The sequence below is a fragment of the Ursus arctos genome, unplaced genomic scaffold (assembly GCF_023065955.2).
Source record: "Ursus arctos isolate Adak ecotype North America unplaced genomic scaffold, UrsArc2.0 scaffold_17, whole genome shotgun sequence".
Taxonomy (NCBI): Eukaryota; Metazoa; Chordata; class Mammalia; order Carnivora; family Ursidae; genus Ursus; species Ursus arctos.
The window spans coordinates 45,556,686-45,574,986 of record NW_026622841.1 but is presented as its reverse complement, the minus strand read 5'-3'; the positions used below and the strand labels follow the sequence as shown (position 1 = coordinate 45,574,986).

Below are 18,301 nucleotides of genomic sequence, written 5' to 3'. Positions count from 1 at the left end.
AATGGAGGTAATAGAAGAAAGATTCAGTAAATTTGAAGATAGATCAATAGAAGTTATCCAGTCTTCAGAAAAGAAAGAAAAAGATTAAAAAAATTAATTAACAGAAAGTTGCAAACTTGTGGGACAATATCAGAATATCTAACATATGTGTAATTGGAGTCCCAGAAGAGAGGAAAGAGAATGTAGCCAAAAAAGGAGAAGAAGAAGGAAAGAGAGGAGTAGGAGAAGCAGGAGAAGAAGAAAAAGAAGCAGAAACAGCAGGGGCAGCGGTGGTGGTGGCAGCAATGGCAAGAAATTTCTCCAATTTTTCAATAGGTTAGGATTCAAGAAACTTAGTGAATCCCAAGCTGAATAAATACTAGGAAAACCACTCCGGGGCCTAGCAGAGTCAAACTGCTGAAAACCATAGAAAAAGTGAAAATCTCGAAAGTAGAGAAAAACAACACATAACAATGACTGTGAACTTCTTAGCAACTGTGGAGGCCACAAGATAGGGGAAACCCCTTAAATATGCTAAATGAAAAAAGAAGGCACTGTTAACCAAGATTTCTATATTTAGCAAAAATATCCTTTGACAAGAAAAGCAAAGGGACAAACGTTTCTGATAAAATAAAACTGAGAGAATTTGTTACCCAAGATATTTGCACTACCAGAGATGGTAAAGGAAGTTCTTCAGGTTATAGAGAAATGATACCAGATGGAAACTCCGATCTTCAGCAATATAACATAGGATAGAATATTAAGACGAGTAAGGTTTATCCCAGGAAAGTAAGGTTGATTGAACTTTCAGAAATCGATCAGCAGGCTGAGGAAATGGTAGAGTAGGAGGACCCTAGCCTCATCTCAGCCCACGGATACAACTGGAGAACACTCGCAGCAGTGTAAATAACTCAGAAAACAACCCAAAGCCTGGCAGAATAAACCCCACAACTCAGTGTAGAGAAGAGGTCACACTGAAAAGGATAGGAAGGGCAGAGAGAGGGAGCTAAAGGGACTCACAGGACTGTCTGTTGGGGGAGGGGGGAGGGACACCTGAATCCCCTGTAACATTTGGCTTTGAAAACCAGAGGGTCTAGATTTCATGAGTTCTCTCAATCAGCAGGACTTAAAGCCTAGAATTTAAAAAAAATCATTAGGCTCTGTTCTGGGAGTGCCAAGGGCAAGAGGAAACTGAATCCCTGCCCTTCAAGAGACAGCACAACAGTCTGTGGCGATACAGCCTAGAAGCAGGGCATCTGGGGCATGTGGGAGGGAGAGCGATTTACTCATCTCGGAGCCTGTGCAGGAGGCTGACAGAAACCACTGGGGGAGCTCCTCCATGAACAAAGAAACTGGCAGGTACCATTTTTCTCCCTTGCCCCCCCATTGTAAACACATGGGCACCGGAGGGACTGGCTACCTAACTTGCTAGCACCACCCCCATACACTGTGCTTCCAGCAATCCATCCCTCTGGACAGCCCGCCTCACTGCGGCCTGGCGGGGCCCCTCTAGCACCAGATGGGGATGCAGGCTTGCTGGCGCCACCACCTGGCTGCCACGCGCACCCGGCACTGTGCTTCTAAGGATCCACCCCCTTGGAACGGTGCTTCAGTCCCAGCACTTCGGGCCCCTCCGGTAGAGGACAGGGGGGCGCAAAGCTCACTGGGACTGTACCTTCCCCCACCCCACTTGGCTTCCATGGAGCCAGATGGGCTGCTTCAGTCTCCATGCTGCGGGGCCCCTCTCGTGGCATGCACAGCTTGCTAGCACCGCCCCCACACTGCTTTGGGGATCTGCCCTCTCCAACACACTTTTGGCCAGAGCCCATACAGGATGGTTCTGTAGGCTTGGCAGTGTGCAAGCAGCCCCTACCATGGCCAGCACCACTCCGAAGTGACCCTTGCCCTGGAGAGAGGGAAAGATAACTACACACACCAGTCGGATGGAGGCCCCAGGTGTGGGCTGCTGTGACCGCAGGCCCCGCCCACCAATGAAAGCATCTCAGGGGACAACACAGGGAAAGCACCCTGCAGGGTGGTGCTACTGCGTCTCTGGCAGATGCCTGGTCTGACTCAACTCGAGCCCAGGGTGGCCCCAGACTGGCCCACTAACACCACCAGGACCAAACACTGCCCAAACAACAAGGAGAGCCACTGCAGATGCCTGGGCTGAAGAAAAAAAGCAACTCAGCCACAACAGCAGGGTGCATGCATCACACACACGAGATAGCCCTGAAGGGCCAGGTTCACGTGAAAGGGGACATGGCACTGCAGGGCACTGCAGAACCTCTTCTTCCCGAGGCCGTTACTTTCAAGTGCAGGAGGTGTAGCTGACTTTCCTAAGGCTCAGATCATGATCTCAGGGTCCTGGGATCGAGCCCTGCATTGGGCTCCCTGCTCAGCAGGGAGTCTGCTTCTCTCTCTTCCTTCTGCCCCTCCTTCCTGCTGTTCTGTCTGTCTCTAAAATAAATAAATAAAATCTTGAAAGAAAAAAAAAAAAGAAAAATGGGCAGAAGACATGAACAGACATTTCTCCAAAGAAGACCTACAGATGGCCAATACACACGTGAAAAGATGTTCAACATCACTCATCCTCAGGGAAATGGGAATCAAAACCCAGTGAGATATCATCTCACACCTGGCTAAAATCAACAACACGAGAAACAAGTGTTGGTGAGGATGTGCAAAAAAGGAACTCTTTTGCACTGTTGGTGGGAATGCAAACTGGTACAGCTACTGTGGAAAACAGTATGGAGGTTCCTCAAAAAGTTAAAAATGGAACTACCCTACAATCCAGTAATCTCATCACCGGGTATTTACTCCCCTCCAAAATACAAAAACACGAATTCAAAGGGGTACATGACCCCGATGTTTATAGCAGCATTTACAATAGCTGAGATGTGGAAGCAGTCCAAGTGTCCGTCAACAGATGAATGGATAAAGAAGAAGTGCTATGTACATACAATGGAATATTACCCAGCCATAAAAAGAATGAAATCTTGCCATTTGCAATGACATGGATGGAGCTAGAAAGTATAATGCTAAGCGAAATAAGTCAGTCAGAGAAAGACAAATACCATGTGATTTCACTCATGTGGAATGTAAGAAACAAAACAAGTGAGTAAAGAAGAGAGAGAGAGAGAGACAAACCAAGAAACAGACTCTTAACTATAGAGAACAAACTTCTGATGGTTACCAGAAGTGACGTGAGTGGGGAGATGGGTACGATAGGTAATGGGGATTAAGTTGTGGTGAGCATTGGGTGATGTAGGGAAGTGTTGAATCACTATATCGTACACTTGAAACTAATATGACACTGTATGGTGACTATACTGGAATTAAAATAAAAACTTAGTAATTTAAAAAATCAATCTGCATAATTAATCATATTAACAGAATAAAAGAGAAGGATCATGTGAAATACCATTGGACAAAACCAATTCCCATTTTACAATAAAAGCTCTTAGCAAACTAGAAATAGAAATGAAACTGTGTAATCCGAAAAAATGGCATTTATGAAAAACATGCAACTAACAAAATATTAGTGGTGAAATATTGAACTATTTCCTTCTAAAGATTAGGAATAAGGCAAGGATGCTTGCTTCTCGCCAATTCTCTTAAACAGTGCCCTGGAGGTCCTAACCATTGCATGCCTTAATCAAAAAGAAATAAGAGGCATTACTATTGAAAAGAAAAAGTAGAACTGCCTGTATTTGCAGATGACATAAATATTTATGTAAAAATTCCTAGGCAATATATGACACAATTACTAGAACTAATAAGTGAATTTGTAAGCTTATGGGATACAGGATGATACATAAAAATTAATTGTATTTTTATATGCTAGCAGCAATCAATAGGAAAATGAAATAAAAACTCAATTTAAAATAGTGTCAAAAGCATAAAATGCTTAGGAATATAGTTAACACAAGGCATGCAAGACCCGTATATTAAAGCTAAAAAAACACTGCTGAGAGAAATTTAGCAAAACTTAAATAAATGTAAAGGTATAACATATTCTCAATATTATTTTTTAAAAGACTTTATTAATTTGATAGAAAGAGAGAAAGTACAAGTAGGGGGAGTGGCAGGCAGAGGGAGAGGGAGAAGCGCGGGGCTCGGTCCTAGGACCCTGGGATCATGACCTAAGCTGAAGGCAGATGCTTAACTGACTGAGCCACCCAGGCGCCCCCATATTCTCAATATTATTAAGATATCAATTCTCCTGAAATTGATCTAAAGCTCAAATGCAGGTTTTTTGGTAGAAATTGACAAGCAGATTCTAAAGTTTATATTTAAATTTATGGTTACATAAATGACCTAGAATATACAAAGCCATTGTGAAGAAGCAGAATAAAGTGAGAGGACTTACATTATCTTACTTTTTAAAAAAGATTTTATTTATTTATTTGAGAGAGAGAGAGTGCAGGGGGAGGGGCAGAGGCAGAGGGAAAGGGAGAGAGAGAATCCAGAGCAGAGCCTGATGTGGGGCTTGATCTCATAACCCTGAGCTCATGACCTGAGTGGAAATCAAGAGTTGGAGGCTTAACAGACTGAGCCACCCGGGTGCCCCTATATTATCTTACTTTATGGCTAAGTATAAAGTAACAGTAATCACAACAGTGTGATATCAACATCAGCATAGGTAAATAGATCAGTGTAACAGAATAGGGGGTGCAGAAACAGACCCACACTTAATATGGACATTTGGTTTTTGACAAAAATACCAAAGCAGTCCAGTGAGGGGGGTTGGGGGTTAGAGAGAAATTCCTTTCAACAAATGGCTCTGGAATAGCTGGATATTTCTATGGGGAAAAAAAATGAACCTTGATCACTACCTCAAATCTTACATAAAAGCTAAATTGATACGGATCAAACTAAAATAAAGTAAAAACTGCATTGCTTTAGACAAAAATATAGGGGAATATCTTTGTGATTCAGAACATGAGCAAAGTTCTTGTAGGTCACAGAAAGCAATAACCATGAAAAATTGACGAACTGCACTTGATCAAAATTGAAAACTTCTGCTCACAAAGGACATAAGAAAACAAACAGGCTAGCCACAGGCATGGAGAAAATATTCACACAACCTAAATCTGACAAATGGTTGGTACAGGGTATGTAAAGAATGCCCACAGTTCAATAGTAAAAAGACAAGGAACCCAATAAAACGGTTTTGGATTTGGATAAGATTTGGATAGCCACTTCACAAAAGCAGACAGACGAATGGCCAATACATGTGCACCAAAGGGCTTAATATCATTAGTCATCTGAGAAATGCAAATTAAAATTATGATGACTTACCCTCAATTTCAGGGGGGATGTGGAGCAGCCATACCTCTCATGCATTGTTGGTGTGGATGAAAAATGGTAATTCTTAGTTATATGCTATTTAATTTTTCCTTTTTACATTTCTGTATTTGTGAATTTTTTGAAAATGAGATTTTGGGTTTGTTTTTGTTTTATAATTTAAAAAATAAACTCTTCTTTCTTTTTTGAGAAAAAAGAAAAGAAAAGAAAAATGTCACAACCACTTTGGGAAAATGTCTGGAAGTTTTTAAAAATAAAACTAAACATACACCTACCCCATGACTCACAAATTCCGCTCTTAGGCATTTATCCATGAGAAAGGGAAACACGTTTACAAAAAATTTATGGCAGGCTTGTGCGCAATAGCCTCAAACTGGAAATAGCCTAGGTGTCCATTAATAGAATGAACAACTGGCATATTTACACAGTGGAACACCAATGAGTGGTCGTGAGCAACAAACTACTGATTCATGTGGCAGAATGCAATCATCTTAACAATATCACGCGAAGTGGAAGAAGACTTACAGGAAAGAATCCACATAGTACGACGGCCGTTTAAATGAAATTCTGGAGCAGGGAAAACTAATCGGTAGTGGGAAAAAATCAGAACTGTGGTCGACTCCGAGGAGTTGGTGATGGAACAATTGAGTGGAAAGTGTGGAGAACTTTCTGGTTGACGGTAGTGTCCTGTATCTAGACAGGGGTTTAGATTTCACAGATGTATTCATTTGTCATAACTTAGTGAGTGTACAATTAAGAGTTTTGCACTTGCTATAAATTTTAGACCAAAAGAAAAGAAAACTAAATAAACATCGAACTGCAGTTAATTACATGCACGCTGAAGTTGTGGGGGACAGTGGCTGGTCTCTGCAATGTAGTTTGGAATGCATAAAAAAGAAGATGGATTAGTGGATAGAGAAATGAGTATATGGATCATTATATGATACAACAAGTGGAATAAAATGTTAGTGATAAACTCTACATAGGACATGTATAGATATTCACTGTAAAATTTGAAGTTTTTTATAATAAAGTATTGGGGAGAAGGAGCAACAAAAGAAGAAGGCAAGGAACACAACATTTGGGGGTTGACTCCTTGATTTCTTCATTTGATGAAAATACTGATGTTCTTATTAAGGTTGAAGATTACCCGTATTGTTCGAGAGGATGCTCGAAGATACTTTATCTGCCTTAACAAAATCGGGGTCTTTCGCTTCTTCTGTGGAGACTTGACTTATGATCTAAGTCTTGAGCTTACTCCCTTGCCGTTCATGATGTGTTGGTTGCACTATTTCCAAAATGTTTGTCTCCTGCACATACATACACCATATAAAGCCAAGAGATGGGATTAAGAGCTAGAGAACATATGGCCTCATTCCCTCCTGCACCAAATCCCCAGCATATGACAGAAAAGATGGTCAACAAGCAAAGTAGCCTCTCCTTCTGGAATCTACAGTAGCATGAAAAGCAAGAAAAAGTGTCACCAACAGACCAGGAATTTCAGGAGAGTCCAGAAAGATACAAAGTAGAAACACGTCCATGCAGGAGAACACAGCTACAATGGGTGGAAGGTTTGGAAGTACTCCAGGAAACAGCAGAAGAATTAACCGTGGGGCTGCATTCAAACCTATGAAACCTTATTGGAGTTGATGAAAGAAGACCTGTATGGAGAAGCAGCATGTGTTTCCAGACTCAATATATAAATACACCATTTCTTCAAGGCCAACCTATAAACCCAGGGCAATTATCAGAATTCCTACAGGATTTTTAGTGAAAATGGACAGACTGAGTCTAAAGTTCTTATCAATAAAAGAATATGAGAGGATAGACAAAAGATGGGGGAAATTTGTCTTCCAAGATAGCAAAACCTTCTCTAGTAGAGAATTGAGAAACACATTCATGTAGATGTCAGATCTGGTTGATGGTAAAATTAGTATTTCTGATGGAAAAGAAAGGTGGATATGTAAATATTGTGGGGACAATTGGCTCTTCATTTGGAGGAAAATGCAACCTAGCTTATGTCATATACAGAGGGACATGGGGAGTCTTGACTAGGAAGGGAAGAGGGGTTGCTGCCATTATAGGGTCGGTTGGGCTGGTGAGTCACGAGGTGATGCTTCAAGATGAAGTTTGAATTTGCTGGTAGAATACACATGGCCCACGGCAAGGTGTGCCGATCAGAAACCAGCTGTCTTAGTTCAGGCTGCTAGCACAAATGTACCATAGAATAGGTGGCTTAAACAATACACAGTTCTCTCTCCCAGTTCTGGAGCCTGGGAAGTCTAAGATCAAGGTGCTGGCAGATCCAGTATCTGGTAAGAGCCCGCTTTCTGGTTCGCAAATGGTTGCCTTCTCATTGTATCCTCATGTGATGGAGAGAACTCAGCTCTCTTCTGTTAAGGGCCCTAGTCCCATCATCAGGGCTCCACCCTCATGATCTGATTATCTCCCAAAGGCTTCATCCTCACATACCATCATACTGGAGATTAGGCTTCAGCATAAGCGTTTTGGGGAGGGGGGGACACCAACATTCAGTCCTTGGTACCAGCTAACCTGCCTGTCTCCCACCTTTTCTATGGAGTGCCGGTAATGGCAGGCGGGGAAAAACCCACCACCAGCTCTGGGCTGCGCCTGGAGCCAGTCGGGTGGCCAATCAGACAGCTCGTAAGAGAGCCAGGTCGTTATTCTGCAGGGCAAGCCATTGTCAGAGATGGCCATGTTCTCATATGTTATTGATTTTATTTTTATTTCTTGGGTTTACTATTTTAAGTATTGGTTTGGGGTATGTGAAGTTTAAATTAGGGTGGCCGGTTTCCTAGGATGTGGCATTGGAGTAGAGACCCAAAATAATGGCCAGAGAATGAGTCAGGCGTCTGTCTGGGGGAGGACATTCCAGGCAGAGAGGTTGGCAGGGCAAAAGCCCTGGGAGGGAGCAAAGGGGGCCCAAGTGGCTGGAGGGGAGTGAGCAGGGATAGACAGGTCAGAGAGGTCCCAGAGGCCAGATCGTGTTGGCTTTCAGAAGGAGAATCAGCGAGGGGGCTTTCCAGGAGAATGTGGCCAGTGAGTAGGCTAATGGTCTCCATGAGCTTGAGGCTCACAGAAATGGAAGCCAGCAACGGTGCTGTAGCTGTCGTCAAGGAACTGAGAGGCAAAGGGTGAGATGGGGCTACCTGAAGATGGAGAAGCATCTTGGAAAAGTTACGCTAGGAGGCATTAGATTACTGTCAATTACCAGAGCCTGGGGTTTCTAGGTGAGCGTTTTGTAGCAGGCCTTTCTAGGTGGTGCCAAAGGAAGGGGTGACGGGGTGGGGGGAGGCTTACCTCCCGCATAGATTCCATCAGCACCCACCTCACTCTTGGGCTTGAGGTTTTCTCATCTTGTGTTAAGTGTTGGGCAAATGCAAATTCAGTCCTCCCAGTGAGGTTGCTTCCCCAGCACCCCGTATGGAGAAGTTACAGAACCACCACTGTCCTTGGGCTCTGCTGATCTTGGTCCAGCCATGGTCATAGTATCCAGGGATAGAGTGGTGTGCCATTGCCCTCAGGGGAAGGCGAGCGCCCTAGAGAATACTCAAGACTCGGAGGGAAACTACAGGCATTATTCCATCCACACGGTGATTTGTGGCTCTCTTTTGGTCATTTGTTGCTGGTCTTTGTGTCTTAAAAATGTAAGTTCTCTGTGACAGATGCTTTATTAACCAAAATAGGGAGAAGTGGGGCTGCCCACTTCAGAGAAATTTTCCTTCTTCCGTGGGGAAAATTTGGGAGCCAAGGGTAACCTGATGTTCTATTATAAGTCACAGTGGCAAGCAACAGAGTTGAGAGGTTAATTGGCATTTGGTCGAAGGGAGGTGGACTACAGCTGTTTCTTATTTGCCCAGATGTTTATGCTTGCGAATGTTAAGTCAGAGAAGTGGCCAGCGCTGTTTTAGACCTCAATGTTAAAGTGAATTCAGATTTTAGCCCACAGGACAAGGAGTGGTAACAAATAAAAATCTGTAATTAATAAAACCATCTAAAATGGGGGAGAGGATTCAGAAAAGGGTCTTTGTTCTCCACTCTGATCCTATGCAGACTCCTTTTGGATCAAATTGTGCTGTATTTGTGTTTTCTTTTTAACCTCCTATTGCCTCTCTTTGCGTTAATGAAAGAACACTGTCCTTGTAATTGTTTCCAAGGTAGAGAGCAGGAGAGGCGGACTTGAGTGAGACCCGTGGTGTGCAGTTCTTGGAAACTGGTGATGCATGTTGGGCAACTTGATTTGTGACAATTACAAGGATTAACCATGAAATAGAAAAACCCGCCTAGTATTGTACTTTAAAATGAGCCCTGCGCGTGGGACCCACACCTGCATTTTCCATTCATGTAACAGAAATGTTTGGAATGGTTTCACGACTAAAGCACGGATAAATTGGGATGACAAGAGAAGAGGGTCTGTGTGTGTGATCTCTTCCGAAATCGGGGAAGATAAAAATACACACATGGCCCTTTATTCCCCTGGGTTAAACCTAAGGGTGATTTGTTATCTACTCACTTCTTCTGACTGAAACTGGGAAGAGTAGTGCTCTTGAGTTTTTTTCTCACTGAAACGTCAGGTGCTTCAGGGAGCAGATTCTGTGGTTGAGGACAAAACCCAGGCTGTCTAGTTCATGGAACTGACCCTCATTTCCTCTTTTGATGGGGAAAAAAAAAATCCAGAGTCACCTGTAAGCCAGTGCTCTGTGGTAAATCTTGGAGACTCAAGGTCAAGATCAACGCTTATTTTTTTGACTTTGAAATTACAGTTGTGTCTGACAGAATGGTTTCACTGGATGAATAACACCAAGTATGGACTTTTCCGGTACTCTTCTTTCTAAGTTTCTTTCATTTCTTTCTAGCATAACACAGCTGGTATAAACTGTGAAAACTGTGCCAAGGGTTATTACCGCCCTCATGGTGTTCCCGTTGATGCCCCCCATGGCTGCATCCGTAAGTTTCATTTGGACTTGGTGTGTCGTAGACTGTACTGCACTGTTTCGGGGTGGTCATTGGGCTAAACTCTGACGGGTTGGTCATTCCCTTCCTTCCCTCTTTCTTCACATTGTTGATTCTGCTCCCTCCAGCTGTGTGACTTGAGGCAGCTACGTAATCACCCTGAGCCTCAGATTTCTTGTATATCAATGGGAGTGATAATACGGGCATACCTTGAAGATATTGCGGGTTCGATTCTAGACCACTGACTGATAAAGTGATTATTGCAATAGAGCAACTACTGCAATAAAGTGGGTCAACTGAATGTTTTGGCTTCCCAGTGTGGATCGAAGTTACGTGTACACTATGCCGTTGTCTGTTAAGTGTGCGATAGCATTATGTCTAAAAAAGTACATACCTTAATTAAAAAATGTTTTGTTGCTGAAAAATGCTAACCACATCTAAGCTTTCAGCGAGCGGTAATCACGGATCACAGATCACTGTAACAAGTAGGATAATGAAAAAGTGCGAAATAGTGTGAGAATTATTAAAATGTGACAGGGGCACAAAGTGGGCAAGTGGTGTTGGGAAATGTGTGCTGATAGACTTGCTCCACACAGGGCTGCCCCAACCTTTATTTGTAAAAAACATAATATCTGCGAAGCACAGTGAAGAAAAGCACAATAAGATGAGGTATGCCTGCATATTCCCTGGGATGGAATGACCTGCCGTCCAAAGCACCTAGGGGGACACTAAGCTTTGGGCTTGTCACACACCAGCCCCCTAACAAATGATAGTTCCTTTGTTTTCTGTCGTTTTGACGTGTTTCTGTGGTCTCCAATAATTTCACATTTTTGTCTGCATTAGCAACCAGACAACATAGTAACGATTTCATAAGGATTTAATCGTGGTCATGATATCTCAAACAGCTGTGATTTATCGGGCACTTGCTACATGCAAGGCATTGTGAAGTAATTTCACCAATGTGTGATTATCACAACCAACTTAGGACACCGTATTATTATTTTCATTTTTAGATATGGGGAAACCAAAAGCTCTGAGTAGTTCAGTATTTTGGCCCAGCTGACAAAAGTGCTAACTGGTAGCTCGAGGTCCAGGTCCTTTCTGTCTGATGGCTCTGTGCCAGACGGCATCCGTGATACAGCAGAATGGCACTGGGTTTTCCCTGTGGAATTACTGGTCACAGGTCAGACTATGGACTTTGCCCTGTGTCATCTGTTTTATGTTCTCTGACTGTCACCGTTGGAAAACAGGTCGGGCCTGAGGTTGACTGCTGTGCCCACTGTCCCCCAGATTCATTCATCATATTATTAATATTTGAGGGCATCAAAGTCCAAAGAATGGGTGAACTCTGACTTGCCTCTCTGTTGGGCGTTCATCCTTGTTCAAAGAGTGTTCCTGTTTTCCCTCCCTCTCCCACATCATCCCACGAGCTATGTCCATCACTTTTCTTGGGCCCATGAAGAACAGGCCTTGGCAAAGGAGACCAGGACATCGCGAATGCGTCTCGAATCCCTTCCCCAGAATCTCTGTTCTCAGTGATTCTCGGCTTTCCATCACTGTTCTAGGTTCTTTCTTCGTCACTGACGTGGTCTCGCAGTCTTGCAAAGATGTTACAGGACGCATCTGTCCTAAGCAAGTTAGGCAAGGACACCAGAAGAAGCCAGCCCGGGGCGATGCTTGCTGCCCACGGCTTCCCCGGCTTCCCAGTTCCTCACGGGGCATGTACTTAGCTGTGGTATCACAGTAGTTTTGCTGCCCAAGGTGAGGACTTGCCAGGTCAAGGGAAGCTCCCAAGGGAGGGGTTACCAAGCCTCTTGCACCCCAAATATGTCTGTCTGGAATGCAAAGCTAGAAGTCGTGTTGGTTATAAAACTACCTTCAGTAAGTCATGTCACTGGAATCTAACATTTGGGTTATGGGCACAATCTCGCTGTGCTGTCCGCATGTTACATATCTGTGTCTACACATCCTGCACTCGTGACCACCTCGCACCTAGGTAGTAATGATCACCATGTGGACATTCACGGTTGACCTGTGGTCCGGTGGGGGGGCTGTGCCCGACAGATCTGCCAGGGGCTGCAGCACACCCCCCTCCCCAGCCCCTCTGATTGGAGTCTGTGCAGACCTTGGCTCTGATGCACCAGCCGGGCCGCGCTCAGTCTAATGAACTGTATTCTCGAGAACTCAGTCTGGATGCCTTTTAAAGCTCATCTCTGAGGGTCCCTGGGGTTTGGTCGATGCAACCTATTAAGCACGTATGAAGTGGAAAACAGCCTGTGCCCTTTCACAAATAACCGGGGGGCCAACAGGAAAGTAGTAAACCCTGCCTGGAGAAGTGCTGGGGACATAGCCCCTTACTGAGCGCGCTGACGGCTGCGCCTCTGAAAGCCGGCGTTTCTCGTAGCCTGCAGCTGTAACCCCGAACACGCGGATGCCTGTGAGCCGGGCTCAGGCCGCTGCACCTGCAAGCCGAATTTCCGTGGAGACAACTGTGAGGAGTGTGCAGTTGGATACTATAACTTCCCCTTTTGCCTGAGTAAGTAGCCACAGCAGGTGGAGAGACCGCCGTTCCTGGCACATAGCTGGTGCCGTCACACCCGAGGGTACGGTGGGCAGGGTGGAGGCACCGTGGACATGGGGGCGGGGGGAGGGGGCACGTAGGCTGTATTCACATGAAAGTGTTTGCAAAAGCTCAGAGCATAACATTTATATGAGTACATTTTATAGTCTTATTTATGCCCGATGATTAGGTTAGGGTTGTACCATAGATACCGCCATCCCAGTGGGTCAGAAAGGTCGCATCCTGGCAATTTCAACTCAACAGTAACCCGTTTCTTCACAAAAGCACTTGGAAGAAGTGTCAAGGGTGCCAGATGTTCTCGTGCACACACAGAGTGTGTGTCAGTGTTTTGGGTGGCTGGGGGATGTGTTTCCCCTTTCCCACTGTACCATCGGCCAGGTTGCCACGGGCCCCCACCTGCCCCACTGCAGTGATCTAAGGGAATATCTCAGCATCTCGGAGAGAAAAAATATGTATCTGGTAGAAACACTGTAGAACATGAAACAGGAGAGTCTGAAATCAGCCCTGCAAATTATAACAAGAGCCACCGTTCTGTTTGTTCCGCTAAAGTGTAAAAACTGCACTTTTGTGTTAGGACAAAGAAACACTATCTCAACACCCCCTACGGCCTCCCCCCGGGCCCCCCCACACTCCCCCCACCCCTTCCTCCCCCCTTGCCCCATTGGTTCTTTTGCATTCCCAGCTTTGCGTGGCAGGGAAAGCAGAGTGAGTGGTGGGGCCACGGGGGCAGGACACATGTGAATGGGTGATTTTATGTCCTGGCTCACACCTGCTGTCCCAGGGGAATCATTAAACTAGCATCCACTTTCACCATCCAGTAGCCTAGTTTGGAGGATGAATTATAGGATCATCTTATATTTAAACCAATTTTTAAGCCCGAACACAGTAACACTGAATTGAGGCTCAATCCATTTAGAATCTGTAATTACTAGATACAGGCTAAGCAGAAATTGCACTTGCCTTTTTAGTGACAAAAAGAAACCTGAAACAGTTTTATGGCACAAACCAAATTTTAGGGGGGAGAAACTTGAAAAAAAATTTTTAAAAACTGTCCTCCATTTCACATGAAAAAAGCAATAAAGATGCTAAAGAAACCAAGCCTGTCCCTGCTTAGACAGACATAACTATTGGAAACTAATGGAAAATACCCATTTTTGTTCGTTTAATATATAAATCATAATGTCTGATCAGTCTGGTTTCAGTTGTATGCTCAACATAGCAGTATTGCCTTTCTCTAAATTAGGCTCTGCTTTTCACGGAGTTAGAAGGGCTTCTTTCTAGCTCGTGCAATTTAATATTTTACTTTACTGTCTCCTTAATCTTTCTCTGTATTTTTTTAAAAATGATTTTTCTAGGAATTCCCATTTTCCCTATTTCTACTCCACGTCCCGAAGATCCAGTAGCTGGAGATATAAAAGGCAAGTACCCTCTCTTATGGTTTAACTTCAGTGGAAATGTTGTGCTCCACATTATTTTTCTACTTCCTATGCCCGCTACCCTGCCCAGGTTCAAGTGGTCCTTCCTGGATCCTGGCGGGTGCCTTGCAGGTGTCTCCTGTCTCAGTTCCCCGCCACCCATCATTCTCTATGCCAGTCTGTCTTTTGCATGATGCTCCCTGATGAAGGAGACTAACAGATCTTGAATTGTGTGTCACCTGCTTGCTCAGAAACTTCCAGTGGCAATCAGTCGCCTAATGTCTAGTTTGGGGTCTACGTACAGAGACCCTGAGAAAGGATTCGAGCAGAAGCAGTCAATTCTGGAGGTGATCCCGGGAGATATCAGTAAGGGGGTGAGTCAGAGAGTGAAGATGCATTAGCAAATGAGGTCGTTCTAGAGCCCCTGGAGCTCCATCCCTCCAGGCAGCTCTAGGAGACGGCATAGAACTTTCAGCGTTATCCCAGCTGACGGGATAACTTCAGTTACCGGCCATCGATGGAGGGCTGCTCCTGGGGCGTTAACTCTCTGGCACTTCCAGCTTGGTGTGCTGGGAGGCCGAGGAGCTCCTGCAGCCAGACGGCGACCCCTGGGCAGAGAGTGGTGGAGTAGCCTTTGGGGTAGAGAGATGAATGTCGAGAGGGTGCGGGTGGTACACCTGCCTCATCCCTCATTCTGCAAGTGTTTTATGATCACCTGTTACGGGTCCTGCACCATTCTGGCTGCTGAGGACTTTATCAGTGAACAGATCAGGGAAAAATCCCCAGCTGTCCTATAGCTTATACTCCGGTGGAGGGGCTCAAACAATGACAAAAATAATATATAAACCACGAGACAAATGAAATCTCTAATACGTTAGGTTATGATGTACAGGGTTGCATCCTGCAAAAAGGTGCTACTTTTGGGGGGTAGCCTTTCACATTGTAGATATGAACTAGCCCATCTGAGGAATATTCTAGGTCTTGAGGTTTGATTCTGGAGCTGGGGGCAGTGTCCTAGGTAAGCCCACCATCGCACAGGCAGGGACACACCCACTCAGGAAGGCACACTGCGCCAATGTCCGGGCATACCACACGTGCACAGCCCGTGACGTGCCCCCTCTGGACCATGTTCACCTCACCCACTGATGCTCGCTTCTCACCCCCCGGGGTGCAGGAGCAACCTGACGGTCACACGCTCATCTCACCCGGGGGGAGGTAGTGCCAGGGGTGTGTGAGCACACGTGCCCTTCCTCCTGGTGTGTCCAGGGTGTGGGTGGGCAGAGAACCAGACAAGAAGGTGGTCTCTGGAGAGCGCTCTTCCGCGGAAGATTTCCATTTCTGCAACAATATAGCAGCTCAAGGGATATGCTGTCTGCAGCCTTGGCCATGAGTGCTGTGTAGCACGTAAGTCTGGGAAAGAGGGGAGCGAATGTGAGCTTTGCAGATTTCGATAGGGTCGTCAGGGGGGATCCTCATTGAGGAGATAAGCAAGGACCTGAGGGGGTGAGGGACAAGCATCCAGACCCAGGAAAGAGCCACTGGGAAGTCCTTGGGACGCATGCCGGGGTGTTCACTGAACGGATGGGAGACCAGGGTGTGAAAGCGGAGTGAGCACAGGCAGGAGAGGTAAGGAAGGGAAGTGCCGGGGACCAGACGGCAGGCCCCTGTCAGCCACTGCAAAGACTTAACCTTCTATTCTCAATGCAAGAGGAGCCATGGACAGTTTGCACAGAGAAGTGATATCGCATAAGGAACTCTGTGGCTACTGTGTTGAAAACCAGTTGTAGGAGAAAAGAGGAAGCAGGGAGATGCCCTGGAAAGCCATTGTGATAATCTATGACAGAGAGATGATGGTGGCTCGGACCCAGGAGGGGTCAGTGGAGGCGACAAGAAGCGGACAGGTTGTGGATATAATCTGAAGCTAGAACCGCAGGGCCTGCCAGGGGGTGACTGGCCTGGAAGTGGGATATGAGAGAAAGGCCACTGCGGTGACTCTGAGGCTCCTGGATGGAGCAAACAGGACGAAGAGGGGCCATTTGTTGAGGTGGGAAAGGCTGCAGAAGACAAGGCGAAGTGCGGGGCTAGGGGAGGGGCAGGTGGACATGGTGATGGGAACTTAGGGACCCTCTCGTCTGGCTGTTCCTTTTTTTTTTCTCTGTGAAATAAGTATCAAGGTCAGGGCAGGAGGTGAGATTGGGGAGGAAGCTTTGGGGTTGAAGAGATAGAAGGTAGGAAAGAGTTATCCTGGGATGAGGGGGAGAGAATGGGGTTGGGGAATGTCGTAGGATTTGGGGGCAGCACAGAGGGACACCTGAGGCCAGGTAATGTGATCCAGCTTGCCCTCCGACTTCCTTTCCTACTTGTGCCCTACGCACACCCAGCTCTTCTGACCAAACCACGGCGTTCTGCGTCCTTATGCGGAGTATTGTCGTAAGCCTTCACTGGACCCTTGGTCACTTGAGGACAGCAGCTCTGCTGCTCCTTCCCGCAGTGTCTACCCTGCCCGTAGCGGGTGGTATCCTGCGCACAGCAGCTGTCTGCAAATGTTTCCTTAACATTTGTTCATTGACTAGATTGGGACTCTGCTTTTGAGCCTTGATTACACCACACATCTTGGGTTTTCTTCCGCAAGAATGTCTTAGCTCTCCAGTCTGTTTCCAGTAATCCTTTTGTTATTCAATTCCCTTTTCTCCCCGAGTAGACTGATGGTGACTTCAGGAAAAGAAATTTAATTGAACTTGAAGGGATGTTCAGACATCTGTTACAAAATACAAAGGAAGCTTTAGAACACCGCCTCAAGGAAAAGAAGTTTCAGTGAATGCAGTGAGCTGTGTTTGGGAACTTGAAGGCACAGATACCACTTCAATTTGGTCTTATTATTGCATTTTAAAAACAACCACTTTGGGGCCTGACTCTCAGCACTGAACATTAGAAGTTAACGTCTTGGGGCACCTAGTGGCCCAGTTGGTTGAAGATCTGACTCTTGGTTTCAGCTCAGGTCATGATCTCAGGGTCCTGAGATCAAGCCCCGCCTCAGGCTCCCTGCTCAGCGGGGAATCTGCTTGAGATTCTCTCTCCCTCTTCTACTCATGCTCTCTCTCTCTCTAAAATAAATAAATAAATCTTAAAAAAAAACAGCTCAAGTATCTCAACTGTCAGAAGATGCAGAGAACTGGCTAATACTGAGAACCCTCCTACCCCTGAGAATTTTAATTCATTAAGGCCCCTTGGTGTTTCATGTTTCCATGTTTTCCAGTACAGTCATTCTTTTTTTTTTTTTTTTTTTTTTTTTTTTTAAAGATTTTATTTATTTATTTAACAGAGAGACAGCCAGCGAGAGAGGGAACACAGCAGGGGGAGTGGGAGAGGAAGAAGCAGGCTCATAGCGGAGGAGCCCGATGTGGGACTCGATCCCGGTACGCCGGGATCACGCCCTGAGCCGAAGGCAGACGCTTTAACGACTGCGCTACCCAGGCGCCCCTCCAGTACAGTCATTCTTAAACAGAGCTGTGTTTTAGAATCCCTTGCTTTTACAAAGTAGAAATTCCTGGGGCACCTGGGTGGCTCAGTCGCTAAGCATCTGCCTTCAGCTCAGGGCGTGATCCCAGAGTCCTGGGATCGAGCCCCACATCGGGCTCCTCCTCTGGGAGCCTGCTTCTTCCTCTCCCACTCCCCCTGCTTGTGTTCCCTCTCTCACTGGCTGTCTCTCTGTCAAATAAATAAATAAAATCTTAAAAAAAAAAAAATAGAAATTCCTCTGTAGCACCCCAGATCCTAGTCTAGCTTTTCCAGGATGAAGTCCAGGCTTGTATTTTGCTGGTTATGAATTCCTTCAGTGTCTGCCGATCCTGGAAGTTCCTTATCTCTCCATCAATTCTGAATGACAGCCTTGCTGGATAAAGGATCCTTGGCTGCATGTTCTTCTCAGATAGAGCTTTGGAAATAACCTGCCAGCCCTTCCTAGCCTGCCAGGTCTTTGTAGGCAGGTGGGACGTTATTCTGCTATTTTTCCCTCTGTACGTAAGGATTTTCTTCCCCCTGG

General features: G+C 45.6%; 1 protein-coding gene across 3 annotated transcripts in view; it reads left to right on the top strand.

Moving 5' to 3' along the window:
- Positions 1-18,301, top strand: part of LAMA3 (laminin subunit alpha 3) — a 253,876-nt gene that overhangs the window by 73,083 nt on the left and 162,492 nt on the right. For all 3 annotated transcript variants that reach the window (XM_026496108.4, XM_044382889.3, XM_044382890.3), the window contains 3 exons: positions 10,167-10,257; positions 12,668-12,799; positions 14,200-14,262. In XM_026496108.4, coding sequence (XP_026351893.3) covers positions 10,167-10,257; positions 12,668-12,799; positions 14,200-14,262 — 286 coding nt within the window. The remainder of the gene's footprint in view (positions 1-10,166; positions 10,258-12,667; positions 12,800-14,199; positions 14,263-18,301) is intronic.